At 43.2% G+C, this 23,711-nt stretch overlaps 1 protein-coding gene across 5 annotated transcripts in view; it reads left to right on the top strand.

Moving 5' to 3' along the window:
• dennd1a (DENN/MADD domain containing 1A) overlaps positions 1-23,711 on the top strand; it is a 152,760-nt gene that overhangs the window by 85,126 nt on the left and 43,923 nt on the right. For 4 of the 5 annotated variants that reach the window (XM_071351866.1, XM_071351863.1, XM_071351865.1 and 1 more), the window contains exons 6-10: positions 6,404-6,473; positions 7,701-7,781; positions 13,508-13,561; positions 15,829-15,939; positions 21,528-21,628. In XM_071351866.1, coding sequence (XP_071207967.1) covers positions 6,404-6,473; positions 7,701-7,781; positions 13,508-13,561; positions 15,829-15,939; positions 21,528-21,628 — 417 coding nt within the window. The remainder of the gene's footprint in view (positions 1-6,403; positions 6,474-7,700; positions 7,782-13,507; positions 13,562-15,828; positions 15,940-21,527; positions 21,629-23,711) is intronic. The other variant, XM_071351864.1, reaches the window with a different exon arrangement.

The following is a 23,711-nucleotide window of genomic DNA, read 5'->3' as shown; positions in this document are numbered from 1 at the left end:
ATTATTATAAGAAAGCCCTGGGACATTGTGCGGTTATTATAAGAACGCCCTGGGACATTGTGTGGTTGCTGTCTGAAAGCCCTGGGACACTGTGTGATTATTATAAGAAAGCCCTGGGACATTGTGTGGTTATTATAAGAACGCCCTGGGACATTGTGTGGTTGCTGTCTGAAAGCCCTGGGACACTGTGTGATTATTATAAGAAAGCCCTGGGACATTGTGTGGTTATTATAAGAAAGCCCTGGGACATTGTGTGGTTGCTGTCTGAAAGCCCTGGGACACTGTGTGATTATTATATCGAAAGCCCTGGGACATTGTGCGGTTATTATAAGAAAGCCCTGGGACATTGTGTGGTTATTATAAGAACGCCCTGGGACATTGTGTGGTTGCTGTCTGAAAGCCCTGGGACACTGTGTGATTATTATATAGAAAGCCCTGGGACATTGTGCGGTTATTATAAGAAAGCCCTGGGACATTGTGTGGTTATTATAAGAAAGCCCTGGGACATTGTGCGGTTATTATAAGAAAGCCCTGGGACATTGTGCGGTTATTATAAGAAAGCCCTGGGACATTGTGCGGTTATTATAAGAACGCCCTGGGACATTGTGTGGTTGCTGTCTGAAAGCCCTGGGACACTGTGTGATTATTATAAGAAAGCCCTGGGACATTGTGCGGTTATTATAAGAAAGCCCTGGGACATTGTGTGGTTATTATAAGAAAGCCCTGGGACATTGTGTGGTTGCTGTCTGAAAGCCCTGGGACACTGTGTGATTATTATATAGAAAGCCCTGGGACATTGTGCGGTTATTATAAGAAAGCCCTGGGACATTGTGTGGTTATTATAAGAAAGCCCTGGGACATTGTGCGGTTATTATAAGAAAGCCCTGGGACATTGTGCGGTTATTATAAGAAAGCCCTGGGACATTGTGCGGTTATTATAAGAAAGCCCTGGGACATTGTGCGGTTATTATAAGAACGCCCTGGGACATTGTGTGGTTGCTGTCTGAAAGCCCTGGGACACTGTGTGATTATTATATAGAAAGCCCTGGGACACTGTGTGATTATTATTAGAAAGCCCTGGGACATTGTGCGGTTATTATAAGAAAGCCCTGGGACATTGTGCGGTTATTATAAGAAAGCCCTGTCCAGAATGTAGATGCGGAGGACTCTGAGAGCATGATAGAGATGTCACCATGCAGGCAAACCGCTGTCACAACTGCTCCCTCTCTTGGACCTTGACTCTTGACTTCATTTCTTCCTCCATGTCTTCTTCCACCTCTTCCTTGACCTCTCAAGTCATTGGAGTTCAATTCAATATTATTTAATATCCCCTGATGTAAAATATCACAGAAGTAATGCTTAACATTCTTCTCCATCTTACCATTGACTACGAGCTGTCAATACAAGTCTTCACCCAGCACCACAATCCCAAGACAACTGCTCAGCGATCTTATGAAGGGGTATATGCTTTCTGGGTACGTGTGATACTTTCCCCCCTTTAATCCTTCGTCAGGCATGTGTCGTTATTCCTAGAGAACACAAAAGCGTCTGCGGCTAACAAACGACGAGCAGATGTCCCAGTTCAAATGAGTCAATTAACTTCCAGCAGCACTTTAGCTTCCCTCGCATGGCATTCTTTAACACAGTCACCCATAAAGCTTAGCTAAACAGATGTTTCTCCAAATCTGGCTAGGCAAATGAAAAACGGACCTTTGGAGAAAAAGGAAGCTAATAGCAGCTAATCAAATTATATTAAAAATAAATCTTAATGGATTTTTGCAGGTTTTTTGGAGCCTGGTGGGTTACCTTATTATTTAACCCTGGTGGGTTACCTTATTATTTAACCCTGGTGGGTTACCTTATTATTTAACCCTGGTGGGTTACGTTATTATTTAACCCTGGTGGGTTACCTTATTATTTAACCCTGGTGGGTTACCTTATTATGTAACCCTGGTGGGTTACCTTATTATTTAACCCTGGTGGGTTACGTTATTATTTAACCCTGGTGGGTTACCTTATTATTTAACCCTGGTGGGTTACCTTATTATTTAACCCTGGTGGGTTACCTTATTATGTAACCCTGGTGGGTTACGTTAATATTTAACCCTGGTGGGTTACCTTATTATTTAACCCTGGTGGGTTACCTTATTATTTAACCCTGGTGGGTTACCTTATTATTTAACCCTGGTGGGTTACGTTATTATTTAACCCTGGTGGGTTACCTTATTATTTAACCCTGGTGGGTTACCTTATTATTTAACCCTGGTGGGTTACGTTATTATTTAACCCTGGTGGGTTACGTTATTATTTAACCCTGGTGGGTTACCTTATTATTTAACCCTGGTGGGTTACCTTATTATTTAATCAAGAGGTCATTCAGGTTTTGGGTTGAAAATGTTAATTGTCTTTGCCGTCTTTATCCTGTAGACTGTCAACAAAAGTACTGAATTGAAACACAGGGAGTGTTTTGCTGTGGCGTATGCCGTTTGGTCTACTGTGGCATAGTGCTGTTGACCTTCACTATCTACAAAGCATTCTCTACAAAGTAAGCAAGAGGTTTTATTAAATCTACTCTCGCTCTGTTTTCATCAGCCGTGGTGTGTAATTATTGAAATATAAACTGATATTTCTATGCAATAAATTTACTCTGTTAAAGGCAGTTAAAATGGCTTCAGAACCATGTTATATGATCTTATACAGCGCCTTACACATACACCTCCGCAGTGTCATCGGGAGGAGAAAAACATGACTTTATTCTATTTACCGTCTATTGACATGCTAATTAGACACAAATCTGCCGACATGGCTGTTTCTTTAATAAGAGGAAAGCTTCATCCTCAAGAGTCATTCGACCCCTTAGGATTCAAATCTAGCATCCATCCATCCACTTTTTTCCCTTATGTAGCTAACTAGCCTCCCACATAAAAGTAAATGTATGCTCCCAAAAGGACAACAAACAACGTCAAAATCACAACGAAGATTACTTTAATTAATACAGTTTTATGTTTGCGCCTCGAACAGACTCGAACGAACAACCTAGCAGCGGTTGGCTGCAAAGCTCATTGATGCTCATTGTCATACGTATCTTTTTGCAAATGCGTCACAATGTGACACGTATAAACTGATACCCGGCTGCACATTAGGATTTGATTCCTAATATCATGCTACTCCACCACCGCTGCTTTTTGCATTCCAGTGATCATTGGCCAAACCTATCATAACCCCTCTGCATTTCTATCATGGGCCATTGTTGATGCTCTCTGCCACATTAATGAGTAATGGATTCATGGCCAGGCCTCATTAAGAGGCAGTAGCTGAGGTCGGGAGGGGTGGAGGGGAGGAGGGTGTAGAGCTTGGAATAATCCTAGCTCCCAACACTGATCCCGCTCGCAGAGTCAAGGATGTTGAGCGCTCATCTGGGCTAATGAAATGCAGAATACTAAAGAACCCGCGAGCGGCCCCCGGTACATAAACTCTGCACCCATAACAGAATCGGTTGCTGCTGTGCATGCAGGTCACATACTTACCTCGTATCCTCCATACTAAAATCCTCCCCCTTTTTTCACTCAATTAAAAAATGCATGGCATATTTTAGCGTATCTTTTTTTATTTTTTTTATTACAAATAGACCCGACCAGAGCACCTTGCAGCTTTGTATAAAAAAACACCTCTCCCACACGTCTATAAACAGATTCAAAAGCTGGTCGGGAACCAGGGTTAAAGCCACTGGGGAGAAAAGTATGTGTATTCCGTGTGGCTTTGGCTTGCCGTGAGAAGATCGAACCAGGCCTTTTCCCCAGACAGACACATGCGCACAGACAGGGGGGGTTGGGAAGGGAGTGAGACACGTAGACTTGGGTAACATATCGCATCACGCCTTGGCTGCGCCAGCTAGATACTGCTCACAGCTCTGCATGGGACTGAGGGAGGGAGGGAGGGAGAAAAGGAAGGCAACAGGAAAGGCTACTGTAGCCGTAGAAAATTTAAGAGTTCCAACTTTTCTGACTTGTTGAAAGCCTCTGTGTAGCGGAGGTGGTTTGCCGTGATGAGTAATCTCTCTTGGGATCTGCTTGAGGACTGATCCTCCCCACAGCTAATGTTGTTGAGTCACACAGGCTTGATTATAACTACATAGAATGCAACTGACACCTGTTAGGTCATTTAGGAATTCTTTGCAGTTTAATTCCCAAGTGGGTTTTCCAGTAAAGCCGGCCTGTTTTTGTTTATGATAATGATGTATCTGATAAGGCCTTAATGCTATTAAAAACAAAAAATTATGTTTTAAGTGGAAAGTAAGAAGTCGAAAAAGAAAGGAAATGCCTATTCCACCCATGCTTTACCAAGGTTTTCCAGCACACAGCTTTGACCTACTACAGTAGCTCTGTTGATATTGTACTTCAAACTATTTGTAGGCAGGTTGCTTAGGATTCAAACCTTCTCAAACAGCCCCCACAATAATCTCAGATTTAGTATTTGTTTTTAAATTGTGGGTGAACCAACAATCTGGTTTGTCGAATTAGTTTAGAGGCTTTTCTGCTTGGTTGCTTTTATGCCAATAAACTCTGATACACTTAATGTTGCCCAGGTCTTCTCCAGCTTTTAGCGGTCAACACTACTGGTAATCGATACCAAGACAGGTACCACAGTATATCCATACTGGCAGAGCATGAAAAGGGCAAAAGTGTTGTTGTAGTTTTAAAGCCATCTCAAACTTAAGATGAGCGGATCTGCACTGCTAGATGGGCAAAACTCATTTATTCTCTGCTGTTTTCTGTATTGATAAAAACCAAAGTTGCACTCTTTTCATAGAATTTAAATACAGAAATATAATCTTTGAATACGACCTGGATGAAGGCCAAAGGGGGATTAAGCACAAAGTTGTCAGGGAGACAGTTGGTGTAGGCGGTGGGATCTGGAGCGAGGGGAGGGGAACGGGGGGTGGTGGGAGAGGGGAGGGTTGGTGAAGCTTGTGGCAATGTCCGCTACGGTAATGAGCAAGTCCGCCGCTGGAGAGAGCACTTCTTGGCGGGCACATTCACGGCCGACTGCCGGTCGCAATTAAAGGCGAGGAGGAGGTGTAGCCTCGCAATCAGCCACCTCGCCAGTCGCTCCGAATGTAAATAAAAACGAGCCCAGTCAAATTACCGTTGCCGGCAGCTCGCCCGTTAAACCTGTCTCCGTAATGAGGGAACTGTGACATTTCAGCGTGCCGCCAAGCCCGTCCCGGTCTCACTCGGCGAAGCAACAAGCCTCAGCCGGTGGTGTGTCTCTTGTCGAGACATTCTAATTAGGGCTGAGGACTTTCCGATGATGTCGCTCGGAGGACCGGGACGTGTGGCAGAGAGAGAGGGTTGCTGGCTTCTATCAGACATCTTTCGTTTACCTTTGGCTACCTCCTTCCCCCTTTTCCCTCTTCCCCTTCTCTCTTCTCTCTTTCCTCTTCTCTCCTCCTCTTCCCTCTTCTCTTTTCCCCTTCTCTCTTCCTCTTCTCTCTTCCTCTTCCCCTTCTCTCTTCTCTCTTCCCCTTCTCTCTTCCCCTTCCCCTTCTCTCTTCCTCTTCTCTCCTCCTCTTCCCTCTTCTCTCTTCCTCTTCTCTCTTCACCTACACTACCCCAACACCTCTCTTCTTTCTCTATTTCACTCGGTCACCCTCAGGGCCACAGGAGGAGATGGAGAGTACGGCTCTTGTTCTGTATTCTGGACGAGCCGGTCTCCTAAAGGATACTCACTGAATGCTTATTGCTGGCCACGCACCCACAGACACATCATCATCATCAGTGATCACTCGAGTAAGAGTATGATTGTCCTCCATGGGGTCTTCTATTTGTGGGTCTTCAGATGGCTGTAGAGGCCAATCCGGGAGCCACATATTTTGGTGCAGTTTGGGCAGGGGTGAGTGGTGGTTGGACCTTTCAGGTATTGAGTCTCTCCTTGCGTAGCTGCTGCTTGTCCTCTGGTGGAGGTCTATATCCTGTAGTGCAGCTCCTTCTTGGATGTTGTTACACACACACACACACACACACACACACACACACACACACACACACACACAGCTGCATGACTCAGTGAGTAAGAACCACTTGAGAGGAGAGAACACACCACTGTTCGGTCCTCCCTCCCTTCTCTTTCACGCTTAGATATAACTGTCTTGATGACAGCTATTTCCCCTATTGTTCACATTTCTTTCCATGGTGTGGGATGGGACCAGGGAGATGTACAAGGGATGACAATAAGTGAAATATAACCAAACAATGATGATAGGAAACATTTTATTTACCAATGACAAAAGATAAGCGCTATAATGATGTGTGAGGAAGTTGTTATAAATTCATTTATAATGCATTAGACACATCAGTTCATAGAGATTGTTACCCTGAAATTCTCTGTATTTACTTTATTGCAGCTATCTGCCCTGGTTTGAGGTATTCTACAAGCTGCTCAATATCCTCGCTGACTACACAATCAAAGGCCAGGTCAGTATTTTCAATGAAATCAAAAATAATAGTGGTCATTGTAGTTAGGGTGAACCTTGTTATCTACTTAGGTCACAACTAATGATGTAAAAAGGGCTTTCTAGAATAAAATACATTTGATTGAGGTAGGTATAGAGGAGATTTAGCAACTCCTGATACAAAAGCTTGTTTATTGTTAAAAGTAAAAACGAATGTGTTTCGGCTCTTGGTCTTCATTAGAGTAGGTAGAGGCAGACATAGAATTCCACTGCAGTAGAAAGACTGTCACCTTTCTTTATCTTTTTCTTTGCCTGTGTCTTGGGTGACAGCCATCCCATCTAATATTAAAGTGGTGTCCCCTCTGTCAGAGCTGCCACCCTACTGACAAACATCAGTCACTCACTCAGTCACTCAGTCACTCAGTCACTCAGTCACTCACTCACTCACTCACTCACTCACTCACTCACTCACTCACTCACTCATTCACTCACTCACTCACTCACTCACTCACACACACACATTCACTCACTCAAAAATATGAACAAACACATCACTCTCTCTGCACACGTAGGTGATACTGAAAACCAAACAACTTAAAAGCACATTGTCCAAAAGAGACTTAAATAATCATTATAGGATTCAAATCAAATTGAGCTTAATCGACAGGCATTCAGACATTTTAAGTAATGTATTCAGAGCACTTTGGCAAACATCTGTTCAAGCCTCAGCTTTACATGTCTGCTGTTTATGGTTGTCAGACAAAGCCCTATACCTGGGAGATAGCAACACAGCCCTATACCTGGGAGATAGCAGACACAGCCCTATACCTGGGAGATAGCAACACAGCCCTATACCTGGGAGATAGCAGACACAGCCATATACCTGGGAGATAGCAGACACAGCCCTATACCTGGGAGATAGCAGACACAGCCCTATACCTGGGAGATAGCAGACACAGCCCTATACCTGGGAGATAGCAGACACAGCCCTATACCTGGGAGATAGTGAACAGAGATTATACTGTAGCATCGGCAGCCATTAACAGGATAAAGATATGTTTTGTTGTCGAAGTACAATGTACTGGGAGCGCTTTCAAGTCTGTAGGCTATTGGTTATTTCCTCAGGAAAGGAGGGGATATTGTCAGCTATTTTGTTTGCATAAACATTTAGTTCCTGTTGCTATTTATAATAGGGTTCCTGTGGGGTATCGTGTGAGATTGTACGTGTCTGTTTGTGTGTGTATTTCAGGAGAGTCAGTGGCGAGAGCTCCTGGAGTCACTCCATACACTCCCCATCCCTGATCCTGGAGTGCCAGTCCATCTTAGCGTGGTAAGACTTTGACCAACTCCCCGTAGACTTCATGGCTGGCCACCTTATCAGAGGAGCAACACATTCAAATCTTCCATCACTAGTTGTCCATTATGCCTAAAATTCACTGCTCATTAGCAAGGTTGCAGAATTAGCAAACATCATCACACTTCAGGGCCCTTCACATGATACAAGCAAGGTGCCAAGAGCCGTAGGGTCAGGCGCGGCAGTGGGTGAAAGTTCAAGTTATTTGAACTTTGAGTGCAGTGGCAATATCCCAAAAGCACTGCTTAACTTGTCCCAATGCCAAAAAACAATGTCTCTCTTGAGGCAATACCATTCTTGCACCTGTCACTTGAAACTCCCTTTAGATATCTACATTTATCACACAGTATATACACCTATAGTATGTTTTTTGTTGTTGTTGCAGAATACATCAATATATCCCATCTCATGGCCATAGCACTTGGGTCAGTGAGGTACAGCCTTATCCTTTATAGTGGGTGTTTTGAGATACAGTTGAAGTCGGAAGTTTACATGCACCTTAGCCAAATACATTTAAACTACATTTTTCACAGTTCCTGACATTTAATCCAAGTAAAAATTCCCTGTTTTAGGTCAGCTAGGATCACCACTTTATTTAAAAAATTTGAAATGTCAGAATAATAGTAGAGCGAATTATTTATTTCAGCTTTTATTTCTTTCATAACATTCCCAGTGGGTCAGAAGTTTACATACACTCAATTTGCATTTGGTAGCATTGCCTTTAAATTGTGAAATGTTTCTGGCAGCCTTCCACAAGCTTCCCACAATAAGTTGGGGGAATTTTGTCCCATTCCTCCTGACAGAGCTGGTGTAACTGAATCAGGTTTGTAGGCCTCCTTGCTCGCATACGCTTTTTCAGTTCTGCCCACACATTTTCTATGGGATTGAGGTCAGGGCTTTGTGATGGCCACTCCAATACCTTGACTTTGTTGTCCTTAAGCCATTTTGCCACAACTTTGGAAGTGTGCTTGTGGTCATTGTCCATTTGGAAGACCCATTTGCGACCAAGCTTTAACTTCCTGACTGATGTCTTGAGATGTTGCTTCAATATATCCACATAATTTTCATCCCTCAGGATGCCATCTATTTTGTGAAGTGCACCATTCCCTCCTGCAGCAAAGCACCCCCACAACATGATGCTGCACCCCCGTGCTTCACAGTTGGGATGGTGTTCTTCGGCTTGCAAGCCTCCCCCTTTTTCCTCCAAACATAACAATGGTCATTATGGCCAAACAGTTCTATTTTTGCTTCATCAGACCAGAGGACATTTCTCCAAAAAGTATGATCTTTGTCCCCATGTGCAGTTGCAAACTGTAGTCTGGCTTTTTTATGGCGGTTTTGGAGCAGTGGCTTCTTCCTTGCTGAGCGGCCTTTCAGGTTAGGTCGATATAGGACTCGTTTTACTGTGGATATAGATACTTTTGTACCTGTTTCCTCCAGCATCGTCACTAGGTCCTTTGCTGTTCTGGGATTGATTTACACTTTTCGCACCAAAATATGTTCACCTCTAGGAAACAGAACGCGTCTCCTTCCTGAGCAGTATGATGGCTGCTTGGTCCCATGGTGTTTATACTTGTGTACTATTGTTTGTAGAGATGAACGTGGTTCCTTGAGGCGTTTGGAAATTGCTCCCAAGGATGAACCAGACTTGTGGAGGTCTTGATTTTTTTCTTTTGATTTTCCCATGATGTCAAGCAAAGAGGCACTGGGTTTGAAGGTAGGCCTTGAAAAACATCCACAGGTACACCTCCAATTGACGTCAATTAGCCTATCAGAAGCTTCTAAAGCCATGACATCATTTTCTGGAATTTTCCAAGCTGTTTAAAGGCACAGTCAACTTAGTGTATGTACATTTCTCACCCACTGGAATTGTGATACAGTGAATTATAAGTGAAATAATCTGTCTGTAAACAATTGTTGGAAAAATGACTTGTGTCATGCACAAAGTAGATGTCCTAACTGACTTGCCAAAACTGTAGTTTGTTAACAAGAAATTTGTGGAGTGGTTGAAAAACGAGTTTTAATGACTCCAACCTAAGTGTATGTAAACTTCCGACTTCAACTGTAGATTGCGGTTATTATCCTTCATAGAGGATGCTTTGATTCTTGCCGACTGTTTTCGGGTCAGTTGTGGGTTCAATGGGGGGAGCACCAAGGCTGCCACCCCTGCCGAGTGGGGCACCATTTCCCCGACCCTCAAAGGCTTATCCCTCAGCTGTCCTGCATGATGGGTTACAACACAGGCCGTTCCATTTGAAGGATTTTTAGGAATCCCTCAGAGCTCCATGTTAGGGTGCCTACTCAAAGCGTTTCACGGGCAGTGGAGTGAGACAGAGTTTACACCCCAAAAAATAGGGAGCTTCCGAGGAGACGGTTCTGTCAGAGTGATCTTGGCGTCAGACGCAGGGATATAGAGGAAGTAGTGAGTGCATCACTTTGTTCGCTAGTCTTTCCCCACTCCCAGCAAAGGAGCTAGGTTTATTATCATACCGTCACTCTTGTGACACCTTCTCCATGAGATATCTGTCAGATACATGACTAAGATTGAATCCTACTAAACCGACTCTGACGCTCATCTGATGCGTCAGGGCTTGTAAACCCAACAGCGAGCTGCTCAGTGATGCATACCTACCAGACGAGCTAAATCCCTTCTATGCTCGCTTCGAGGCAAGCAACACTGAACCATAAGTGAGAGCACCAGCTGTTCCGGATGACTGTGTCATCATGCACACCATAACCGATGTAAGACCTTTTAACAGGTTAACATTCACAAGGCCGGAGGGCCAGAAGGAGTACCAGGACGCATACTCAGAGTATGCGCTGACCAGCTGGCAAGTGTCTTCACTTTTTCAACCTCTCCCTGACCCAGTCTGTAATACCTACATGTTTCAAACAGACCACCATAGTCCCTGTGCCCTAGAAGGTAACCTGTCTAAATGGCTATCATACCAGACACCCTGGACCCACTCCAATTCGCATAATGCTCCAACAGATCCACAGATGGCGCAGATGTCTCTATTGCACTTCACACTGCCCTCTCCCACCTGGACAAAAGGAACACCTGCGTGAGAATGCTGTTCATTGACTACAGCTTAGCGTTCAACATCATAGTGCCCTCCAAGCTCATCACATAGCTAAAGACCTTGGGACTGAACACCTCCCTCTGCAACTGGATCCTGGACTTCCTGACGGGCCGCCCCCAGGTAGTGACGGTAGGCAACAACACATCTGCCACGCTTACCCACATCTGCCACGCTTATCCTGTCCTCCCTGTTCACCAACAATTGCGTGGCAGTTGCATGGTAGGCCTGATCACTGACGACGATGAGACAGCCTATAGGGAGGAGGTCAGAGACCTGGCAGTGTGGTGCCAGGACAACAACCTGTGCCTCAATGTCAGCAAGACAAAGGAGCTGATCATGGACATTAGGAAACGGATGGCCGAGCATACCCCCATTCACATTAACGGAGCTGAAGTTAAGCGGGTCCAGAGCTTCAAGAAACCACAGTGTCCACATCACTAAGTATCTATCGTGGTCCAAACATACCAACACAGTTGTGAAGAGGGCACGAGAACACCTCTTCACCCTCAGGAGGCTGAAAAGATTTGGCATGGGCCTTCGGATCCTCAAAAAGTTCTACAGCTGCACCATTGAGAGCATCTTGACTGGCTGCATCACAGCTTGGTATGGCAACCGTTAGCTTCTGACCCAAAGGCCCTACAGGGGGTAGTGCGTGCGGCCCTGTACATCACTGAGGCCGAGCTTCCTGCCACCCAGGACCTCTATACCAGGCAGTGTCAGAGGAAGGCCCTACATTTTTCAAAGACTCTAGCCGCCCAAGTAATAGACTGTTCTGTCTGCTACCACACAGCAAGCGGTACCGGTGCACCATGTCTGGAACCAACAGGACCCTGAACAGCTTCTAACCCCAAACCATAAGACTGCTAAATAGTTAGTTGTATAGTTAACCAAATAGTTACTCGTACTAACTGCATTGACCTATTTTTGTGCTCACTTTTTTGACTAATCTCATACGCTGCTGCTACTGTTTACTATCTGTCACTTTATTCCCTAGTTATGTACATACACTACATGACCAAAAGTATGTGGACACCTGCTTGTCGAACATCTCATTGCAAAATCATGGGTATTAATATAGAGTTGGTCATGCTTTTGCTGCTATAACAGCCTCCACTCTTCTGGGAAGGCTTTCCACTAGATGTTGCAACATTGCTGCGGGGTCTTGCTTCCACAAGAGCATTAGTGTGGTCTGGTACTGATGTTGGGCGATTAGGCCTGGCTCGCAGCTGGCGTTCCAATTCATCCCAAAAGTGTTGGATCGGGTTCAGGTCAGGGCTCTGTGCAGGCTAGTTAAGTTCTTCCAAACTGATCTCTACAAACCATTTCAGTATCGACCTCGCTTTGTGCACGGGGGCATTGTCATGCTGAAACAGGAAAGGGCCTTCCCCAAACTGTTGCCACAAAGTTGTAAGCATGGAATCGTCTAGAATGTCATTGTATGCTGTAGCGTTAAGATTTCCCTTCACTGGAACTAAGGGCCTAGCCTGAACGATGAAAAACAGCCCCAGACCATTATTCCTCCTCCACCAAACTTTACAGTTGGTACTATGCATTCGGGCAGGTAGCGTTCTCCTGGCATCTGCCAAACCCAGATTCATCTGTCAGACTGCCAGATGATGAAGCGTTCTTGGCATTGAGCATGGTGATCTTAGGCTGGTGTGCAGCTGCTCGGCCAATGAAACCCATTTCACGAAGCTCCCACGAACAGTTCTTCTGACGTTGCTTCAAGAGGCAGTTTGGAACTCGGTAGTGAGTGTTGCAACTAGGACACACGCACTTCAGCACTCGGCTGTCCCGTTCTGTGAGCTTGTGTGGCCTACCGCTTTGCGGCTGAGCCATTGTTGCTCCTAGATGTTTCCACTTCACAATAACAGCACGTACATTTGACTAAGGCAGCTCTCGCAGGGCAGAAATTTGATTAACTGACTTGTTGGAAAGGTGGCATCCAATAACGGTGCCACCATTGAAAGTCACTGAACTCTTCAGTAAGGCCATTCTACTGCCAATGTTTGTTTATGGAGATTGCATGGCTGTGTGTTCGATTTTATACACCTGTCAGCAACGTGTGTTGCTGAATAGCCGAATCCACTAATTTGAAATGGTGTCCACATACGTTTGTGTATTTAGTGTATCTAACACAATTATCTTGTACCCCTACACATCGACTTGGTACTGGGACCCCTTGTATGTATTTTGTCAAGTTATCGTTACTCATTTGTACCTATTACAACTTGTTTTATTCGTGTTTTACTTTTCTTTTATTTCTCTATTTTCTTTCTCTCTGCATTGTTGGGAAAGGGCCGTAAGTAAGCATTTCACTGTTAGTCCTCACCTGTTGTTTATGAAGCATGTGACGTATAAAATAGTATTTTATTTCATCTATCCCCTGGGCTTTTACCGTTATTGAGAACAGGGAGGTGTTCATAAGACATCAAATGTAATAAAACAGATTGAAACAGGAAGTTGAAAAAGGCTGTTTTTCCAGTGTATGGAATGTCTTTACAATATTGAGCGTTAACTCCTAATCCTATTAGCGTTTGTCTTTTCTCATGAACTGCGATGGCTTAAAATGCCTTGATCTCTCAAATTTTACCCCCTGTGTTTCTTTGTCCCCGTTAGCATTCCTACTTTACTGTGCCTGACACAAGGGAACTACCCAGCATACCTGAAAACGTGAGTATCTTTGGCCTTCACCATTTTGAATTTGCTGTTCTTTATTGTTCACTGTTTAGGAAGACATTTGCAGCACACCACTAACAATATCCATTTGGAATAATTGACGATATGCCAAAATACATCACTCAATCTCATCTGATATGAAAGGACACAATGTTACTCCACGCTACCCACGTCCCCAATGCACACTGTTCATATAGGCCTGTGTGACAGGTTTACTGTAGGTCTGTGTGTTAGGGTTAGGTTTACTGTAGGTCTGTGTGTTAGGGTTAAGTTTACTGTAGGTCTGTGTGTTAGGGTTAGGTTTACTGTAGGCCTGTGTGTTAGGGTTAGCTTTACTGTAGGCCTGTGTGTTAGGGTTAGGTTTACTGTAGGTCTGTGTGTTAGGGTTAGGTCTACTGTAGGCCTTTGGGTAGCATGAATAAACCGCTAGTCCCACAAACGTTAGACATTCATTCAATTGCTTCAGCTCACTGGAGGAGATATCGAAGGAGTCGGAAGAATCAATATCTTGTTTGATTTCCCCGTTTTTCCAATTCCCGCCGGTAACCTCACGTAGTTAGTTAGCCGTCAGACTGCCCTCGCTAGTCCTCTAAGGCTGTGAGGCCTCCCCAGATCCCCCTCTCTGGGGGTCCTTTAGACAGACAGAGAGAACGCAGAAAAGGGAGAGCTTGACAGAGACGTGACAGAGATGTGATGGAGACGTGACAGAGATGTGATGGAGACGTGACAGAGGTGTGATGGAGACGTGACAGAGGTGTGATGGAGACGTGACAGAGGTGTGATGGAGACGTGACAGAGGTGTGATGGAGACGTGACAGAGGTGTGATGGAGACGTGACAGAGGTGTGATGGAGACGTGACAGAGGTGTGATCGAGACGTGACAGAGGTGCGAGGGAGACGTGACAGAGGTGCGAGGGAGACGTGACAGAGGTGCGAGGGAGACGTGACAGAGGTGCGAGGGAGACGTGACAGAGGTGCGAGGGAGACGTGACAGAGGTGCGAGGGAGACGTGATGGGAGACAGAAGTGAACCCCAGTCAGAAGGGAGACGTGTCGAAGGAGGAGTCTGTAGTCTTCAGAAGTAATGCTTCTGGAGGTTTGGAGAATAACAGATTTAAAAAATAAAAAAAGTTATTAAATGTAACCTTTTTTTAACTAGGCAAGTCAGTTAAGAACAAATTCTTATTTACAATGACGGCCTACCGGGGAACAGTGGGTTAACTCCCTTGTTCAGGAACAGAACAACAGATTTTTTACCTTGTCAGCTCAGGGATTCGATCCAGCAACCTGTCGGTTACTGGCCCAACACTTTAACCACCTGCCGCCCCCACATGCACACAAACATCCCTTCTACTACAGCTTATTTCACCTAAATCACATGTGGATGCCTATTTCAAACATATTTTTTCTCTTTCTATGACATAGACTGACCAGGTGAAAGCTATGATCCCTTATTGATGTCACTTGTTAAATCCACTTCAATCAGTGTGAATGAATTGGAGGAGACAGGTTAAAGACATGGACAATTGAGACATGGATTGTGTATGTGTGCCATTTAGAAGTTGAATGGACAAGACAAAAGATTGAAGTGCCTTTGAACGGGGTATGGTAGTAGGTGCCAGGCGCACCAGTTTGAGTGTGTCAAGAACTGCACCACTGCTGGGTTTTTCAAGCTCAACTGTTTCCCGTGTTTCAAGAATGGTCCACCACCCAAAGGACATCCAGCCAACTTGACACAACTGTGGGAAGCATTGGAGTCAACATGGGCCAGCATCCCTGTGGAATGCTTTCGACACCTTGTAGGGTCCATGCCCTGACGAATTGAGGCTGTTCTGAGGGCGAAAGGTGCTGGAACGCAATATTAGGAAGGTGTTCCTAATGTTTTGTACACTCAATGTATATTCAGATTCAGAAAACTTCAATGTCTTCCATGAGTCAGTTTATTTTGCAGCAATAAGAGTACACATACAGACGAAATCACATATTTAAATACATTACATATTTCATGTGTTCTGTCTAAAGTATTGTATATAATTTTCTTACATGCCGACGATCACAGAGAGAAGTTTTATTTGAAACAATAATGTCTCCCTGTTACATTCTTCACCTGTTATATCTATACTATACCTTTGTAAAAGCTATGTAAATCATGTTGATGCCTTGTACTATTCATACAGTCATTGGTCTGCCCTTGCTATCACAACTAACCTCTACCCCTTTTTTCTTTTTCTTTTTACTTTTTGCCTTTGTTTTTTCTTGCAGAGAAACCTAACAGAGTATTTTGTAGCCGTAGATGTCAATAACATGCTCCATCTGTACGCTAGTATGCTTTATGAGCGTCGAATCCTCATCTGCTGTAGCAAACTAAGCACCGTAAGTACTGTAGATCCTTCACTCCCTCCTTCACTCCCTTCCTCCTCCATTCTCACTCTCTCCATGCATATCAACTAATCAATGAGTGTCTATTTTACAGGATTGGCTTGGTACTGTTCCACCACCACACAATAAGACACAGCATGAAATGGTTGCTCACCCAGAATTTAGAAAAATTAAATTTCAACAGAAATATTTGAAGATATTGTGGATGAGAATCTGGCTGTTTTTTTCCCACTGTAACCACATACTATTTTTAAACCCTTTACATTTTCTGTTACATTTTTTGTTCTACCCTCCACCGTTAAAGCTATAACCCTCTTCATGCCTTTTGTATAGAGAGGACTGTCTGAAGAGCTTGTCACTTGCTAAAAACATCTCCTTACACATACAGTGCCTTCAAAAAGTATTCACACCTCTTGACTTTTTCCACATTTTGTTGTGTTACAGCCTGAATTTTAAATGGATATAATTTAGATTTTTTTCACTGGCCTACACACAATACCCATAATGTGAAAGTGTAATTATGTTTTTAGAAATTTTTACAAATTATTTTAAAATGAATAGCTGAAATGTCTTGAGTCAATAAGTATTCAACCCCTTTGTTATGGAAAGCCTTAATAAGTTAAGGAGTAAACATTTGCTTAACAAGTTACACAATAAGTTTCATGGACTCACTCTGTGTGCAATAATAGGGTTTAACATGATTTTTGAATGACTACCTCATCTCTGTACCCCACACATACAATTATCTGTAAAGTCAGTCGAGCAGTGAATTTCAAACACAGATTCAACCACAAAGACAAGGGAGGGTTTCCAATGCCTTGCAAAGAAGGGCACCTATTGGTAGATGGGTAAAAAAAAAAAAAAGAATCTTCCAATTTTTCATTATTTGAGTATTTGGTATAGATCGTTGACAAAAAAAGACAATTCAATCAATTCAATTCAATCCATTTTACTCCCATGTAATGTAGAACAAGTCAAGGTGTAAATACTTCCTGAATAAGCCTTATTTTCTTGTACTGTACCATACAAAGCATTGTCTTCAATGAAGCTTTTATGAGGCATTTCTAAGTCTTCCATTATGTGATATGGCCACGATATAATTAAGCCCCTCCTGCCCTCTCGGCCTGTTAAAGTCACTAATGTGTGTATGGGTTTTTGATTAGCGAAGCCCAGTTTATATGCTGTTTTTAACACATACTGTAAAAGGGAAGTTGTTCACAAGCCCAATGGGAAAATACTGTTGTCGGGGTGGATGCTTGTTTAGAAGCTACACCTGAACATGTAGTAGCAAAGAGGACTTATGCTAGAATGGTGAGGAATAACAATTATTTTACATTCCATCAAAACATGACCACGTTCTTTGAAGAATATGGGGAGACGTCTAATCCTTTAACATATCAGTGAATATGGGGAGACGTCTATTCCTTTAACATATCAGTGAATATGGGGAGACGTCTATTCCTTTAACATATCAGTGAATATGGGGAGACGTCTATTCCTTTATCATATTAGTCAAATAAAATCTTATCAAATGTTATTTGTCATATATACATGGTTAGCAGATGTTAATGCGAGTATAGCGAAATGCTTGTGCTTCTGCTTCTGACAGTGCAGTAATATCTAACAAGTAATCTAACAGTTCCCCAACAACTACCCAAGTCGGTTAGGACATCTGCTGTGTGCATGACACAAGTAATTTTTCCAACAATTGTTTGCATACAGATTATTTCACTTATAATTCACTGTATCGCAATTCCAGTGGGCCAGAAGTTTACATACACTAAGTTGACTGTGCCTTTAAACAGCTTGGACATTTTTTACCAGCATTAAATAGGAATTGTGAAAAACGGAATTTAAATGTACAGTTGAAGTCGGAAGTTTACATACACCTTAGGCAAATACATTTAAACTCAGTTTTTCACAATTCCTGACATTTAAACCTAGTAAAGATTCCCTGTCCTAGGTCAGTTAGGATCACCACTTTATTTTAAGAATGTGAAATGTCAGAATAAGAGTAGAGAGAATGATTTATTTCAGCTTTTATTTCTTTCATCACATTCCCAGTGGGTCAGAAGTTTACATGCACTCAATTAGTATTTGGTAGCATTGCCTTTAAATTGTTTAACTTGGGTCAAACATTTCAGGTAGCCTTCCACAAGCTTCCCACAATAAGTTGGGTGAATATTGTCCCATTCCTCCTGACAGCTGGTGTAACTGAGTGAGGTTTGTAGGCCTCCTTGCCCGTGCACGGTTTTTCAGTTCTGCACACAAATTTTCTATGGGATTGAGGTCAGGGCTTTGTGATGGCCACTCCAATACCTTGACTTTGTTGTCCGTGAACCATTTTGCCATTTTACACTTTGGATGTATGCTTGGGGTCATTGTCCATTTGGAAGACCCATTTGCGACCAAGCTTTAACTTCCTGACAGATGTCTTCAGATGTTGCTTCAATATATCCACATAATTTTAATTCCTCATGATGTCATCTATTTTGTGAATTGCACCAGTCCCTCCTGCAGCAAAGCACCCCCACAACATGATGCTGCCACCCCTGTGCTTCACGGTTGGGATGGTGTTCTTCGGCATGCAAGCCTCCCCCTTTTTCTTCCAAAGATAACGATGGTCATTATTAATCTTGGTCCCCATGTGCAGTTGCAAACCATAGTCTGGCTTTTTATGGCGGTTTTGGAGCAGTGGCTTCTTCCTTGCTGAGCGAGCGGCCTTTCAGGTTATTGTGATATAGGACTCGTTTTACTGTGGATATAGATACTTTTGTACCTGTTTCCTCCAGCATCTTCACAAGGTCCTTTGCTGTTGTGCTGGGATTGATTTGTACTTCTCACACCAAAGTACGTTCATCTCCAGGAGACAGAACGTGTCTCCTTCCTGAACGGTATGATGGCTGCGTCGTCTCATGGTGTTTATACTTGCGTACTATTGTTTGTACAGATGAACGTGGTACCTTCAGGCATTTGGCAATTGCTCCCAAGGATGAATCAGACTTGTGGAGGTCTACAATGTTTTTTCTGAGGTCTTGGCTGATTTCTTTTCCCATGATGTCAAGCAAAGAGGCATTGAGTTTGAAGGTAGGCCTTGAAATACATCCACAGGTACACCTCCAATTGACTCAAATGATGTCAATTAGTCATTTCAGAAGCATCTAAAGCCATGACATAATTTTCTTGAATTTTCCAAGCTGTTTAAAGGCACAGTCAACTTAGTGTATGTAAACTTCTGACCCACTGGAATTGTGATACAGTGAAATAATCTGTCTGTAAACAATTGTTGGAAAAATTACTTGTGTTATGCACAAAGTAGATGTCCTAACTGACTTGCCAAAACTATAGTTTGCTAACAAGAAATTTGTGGACTGGTTCAAAAACGAGTTTTAATGACTCCAACCTAAGTGTATGTAAACTTCCGACTTCAACTGTACATATGAATATATGGATGAGCGATGGCCGAGCGGCATAGGCAAGGTGCAATAGATGGTATAAAATACAGTATATACATATGATATGAGTAATGTAAGATATGTTTACATATGATATGAGTAATGTAAGATATATAAACATTATCAAAGTGGCATTATTTAAAGTGGCATTGTTTAGAGTGACTAGTGATCCATTTGTTAAAGTGGCCAGTGATTTGTTCTCCATGTAGGCATTAGCCTCTCTGAGTTAGTGATTTCAGTTTAGCAGTCTGATGGCCTTGAGATAGAAGCTGTTTTTCAGTCTCTCGGTCCCAGCTTTGATGCACCTGTACTGACCTTGCCTTTTGGATGATAGCGGGGTGAACAGGCAGTGGCTCGGGTGGTTATTGTCTTTGATGATCTTTTTGGCCTTCCTGTGACATCGGGTGGTGTAGGTGTCCTGGAAGGCAGATAGTTTGCCCCCGGTGATGCGTTGTGCAGACCTCACTACCCTCTAGAGAGCCTTGCGGTTGAGGGTGGAGCAGTTGCCGTAACAGGCTGTGATACAGCCCGACAGGATGCTCTCGATTGTGGATCTGTAAAAGTTAGTCAGGGTTTTGGGTGACAAGCTGCTGCGCCTTCTTCACCACACTGTCTGTGTGGGTGGACCATTTCAGTTTGTCGTTGATGTGTACGCCGAGGAACTTAAAACTTTCCACTTTCTCCACTGCTGTCACTTCGATGTGGATAGGGGGGATGCTCCATCTGCTGTTTCCTGAAGTCCACAATCATCTCCTTTGTTTTGTTGACGTTGAGTGAGAGGTTGTTTTCCTGACACCACACTCTGTGTGCCCTCACCTCCTCCCTGTAGGCTGTCTCGTCATTGTTGGTAATCAAGCCCACTACTGTTGTGTCGTCTGCAAACTTGATGATTGAGTTGGAGGCGTGTGTGGCCAGTCGTGGGTAAACAGGGAGTACAGGAGGGGGCTGAGAAGTGATTATGGGGAGACGTCTATTCCTTTAACATATCAGTGAATATGGGGAGACGTCTATTCCTTTAACATATCAGTGAATATGGGGAGACCTCTATTCCTTTAACATATCATTGAATATGGGGAGACGTCTATTCCTTTAACATATCCGTGATTATTGAGGAATAGAAACGAGAGACACATCTCAAATGTTACCATATTCCCTAAATGGTGCACTGCTGTTGACCAGAGCCGTGGGAGAAAAGCTGAATGTTCCTCATATTTTTTTTTTTACCAAAACAGAAACCACACGTCCTCCTCCTCCCCGTTAAAAAGGGATATGATTCATCCAAGGAATCCCAGTCTTCCTGTTTGACGTGAAAAATACTTTACCTGACATGGCTGTGGACGAGCGTTCCCCAGAGGCTCTTTCTCCCCACACCCCATTCCCTATAACGAGTCCCTTAGACAAACGCTGCCACAACGTTTTCCTCCCCCCATCTTAAATCAAAGTAAAATTGTCAGAATCTCCAAGTTGGCCAGTTTGATTGACTGTGGGGGGGCACGTTTTATGATCAATCATCTGCTCTGAATATAGAAACCCACACACTTAAACAGCGTCTCAGACAAACGCTGTTATTCTGGGGAATGTCTGTTGTGGTTGGGCAACATCGCTATTATTGACACATCTGCCAGCGTTCAACGGTGCCATCTTAGTTTGATCAACGGCTGCGTTCATTTGCCCGGCACTACATTCCTCCTACCTTAACACACAAAGGAGCGGAATTTGTCACGTGAGATATTAAACGTCAGTGATGGGAACTGTTGCTGGTCTAATTTCCGGTGGTGTAATTTGTATCATTTATGGGGTAGCTTTGATGCCATGAGTAATGGCCAAATTACTCTTGGAGTGTGTGTCCCTGTGTGTGTGTCCTTGTGTTTGTGTCCCTGTGTGTGTCCACAGAACTCCAAACATTAACATAGTGCAGTTGGAACTTTCTCTGCACAATAATCTGTCAATGTATTTTCTACAATATGACAATGCAAGGAATAGTTATATACCTCAAATATTCCATTGTGGATCTGTCAATATAATGTATATTTCCAAATGAACCTGTGAGAAATAGTTATATGCCTTATTATGCTCTATGGTATTGTGTGTGATAGTGGTGTTTTGTACTCTCTCCCTCCACCACAGTTAACAGCTTGTGTTCACGGGTCGGCGGCCATGATGTACCCAATGTATTGGCAACACGTTTACATTCCTGTCCTGCCTCAGCACCTCATAGACTACTGCTGGTGAGTAACCACAATGGTCATCTGTAGCTCAGTTGGTAGAGCATGGCGCTTGCAACACCAGGATAGTGGGTTTGTTTCTCAGCACCACCCATATGTATGCATGCATGACTGTAAGTCACTTTGGATAAAAGCATCTGTTAAATGGCATATATATATTTTTTTATTTTTTATTTTTAAGCGCTTGTCTCCAACTCCAAGCGCGTCACATTGTAACACCAAGGTGTGGGACAGGGCTTGGAAGAGTTTTCCCCCTATCCGTTGGTTCAGGGTCAGGTAGTTATTTATCCTTCTATGGTTAAGATTAGGAGCTGGGCTTCCTTTAACATATCAGTGAATATGGGGAGACGTGTATTCCTTTAACATATCAGTGAATATGGGGAGACGTCTATTCCTTTAACATATCAGTGAATATGGGGAGACGTCTATTCCTTTAACATATCAGTGAATATGGGGAGACGTGTATTCCTTTAACATATCAGTGAATATGGGGAGACGTCTATTCCTTTAACATATCAGTCAAATAAAATCTTATCAAATGTTATTTGTCATATATACATGGTTAGCAGATGTTAATGCGAGTATAGCGAAATGCTTGTGCTTCTGCTTCTGACAGTGCAGTAATATCTAACAAGTAATCTAACAGTTCCCCAACAACTACCCAAGTCGGTTAGGACATCTGCTGTGTGCATGACACAAGTAATTTTTCCAACAATTGTTTGCATACAGATTATTTCACTTATAATTTACTGTATCGCAATTCCAGTGGGCCAGAAGTTTACATACACTAAGTTGACTGTGCCTTTAAACAGCTTGGACATTTTTTACCAGCATTAAATAGGAATTGTGAAAAACGGAATTTAAATGTACAGTTGAAGTCAGAAGTTTACATACACCTTAGGCAAATACATTTAAACTCAGTTTTTCACAATTCCTGACATTTAATCCTAGTAAAAATTCCCTGTCTTAGGTCAGTTAGGATCACCACTTTATTTTAAGAATGTGAAATGTCAGAATAATAGTAGAGAGAATGATTTATTTCAGCTTTTATTTCTTTCATCACATTCCCAGTGGGTCAGAAGTTTACATGCACTCAATTAGTAGTTGGTAGCATTGCCTTTAAATTGTTTAACTTGGGTCAAACATTTCGGGTAGCCTTCCACAAGCTTCCCACAATAAGTTGGGTGAATTTTGGCACATTCCTCCTGACAGTGCTGGTGTAACTGAGTGAGGTTTTTAGGCCTCCTTGCTGGCATATGCTTTTTCTGTTCTGCCCACACATTTTCTATGGGATTGAGGTCAGGGCTTTGTGATGGCCACTCCAATACCTTGACTTTGTTGTCCTTAAGCCATTTTGCCACAACTTTGGAAGTGTGCTTGGGGTCATTGTCCATTTGGAAGACCCATTTGCGACCAAGCTTTAACTTCCTGACTGACGTCTTGAGATGTTGCTTCAAGATATCCACATAATTTTCATTCCTCATGATGCCACCTATTTTGTGAAGTGCACCAGTCCCTCCTGCAGCAAAGCACCCCCACAACATGATGCTGCCACCCCCGTGCTTCACGGTTGGTATGGTGTTCTTCGGCTTGCAAGCCTCCCTCTTTCTCGATGGTCATTATGGCCAAACAGTTCCCTTTTTGTTTCATCAGACCAAAGGAAATTTCTCCAAAAAGTACGATCTTTGTCCCCATGTGCAGTTGCAAACTGTAGTCTGGCTTTTTTATGGTGGTTTGGAGCAGTGGCTTCTTCTTTGCTAAGCGGCCTTTCAGGTTATTGTGATTTAGGACTCGTTTTACTGTGGATATAGATACTTTTGTACCTGTTTCCTCCAGCATCTTCACAAGGTCCTTTGCTGTTGTTCTGGGATTGATTTGCACTTTTCGCACCAAAGTACGTTCATCTCTAGGAGACAGAACATGTCTCCTTCCTGAGCGGTATGACGGCTACGTGGTTCCATGGTGTTTATACTTGCGTATTATTGTTTGTACAGATGAACGTGGTACCTTCAGGTATTTGGCAATTGCTCCCAAGGATGAACAAGACTTTTGGAGGTCAACTTTTTTTTCTGAGGTCTTGGCTGAT

Source organism: Salvelinus alpinus, chromosome 18 (genome assembly GCF_045679555.1).
Source record: "Salvelinus alpinus chromosome 18, SLU_Salpinus.1, whole genome shotgun sequence".
In the NCBI taxonomy this organism is placed as follows: domain Eukaryota; kingdom Metazoa; phylum Chordata; class Actinopteri; order Salmoniformes; family Salmonidae; genus Salvelinus; species Salvelinus alpinus.
Note: the sequence above shows the minus strand (reverse complement) of the source record. Positions and strands in the feature narration are given on the sequence as shown.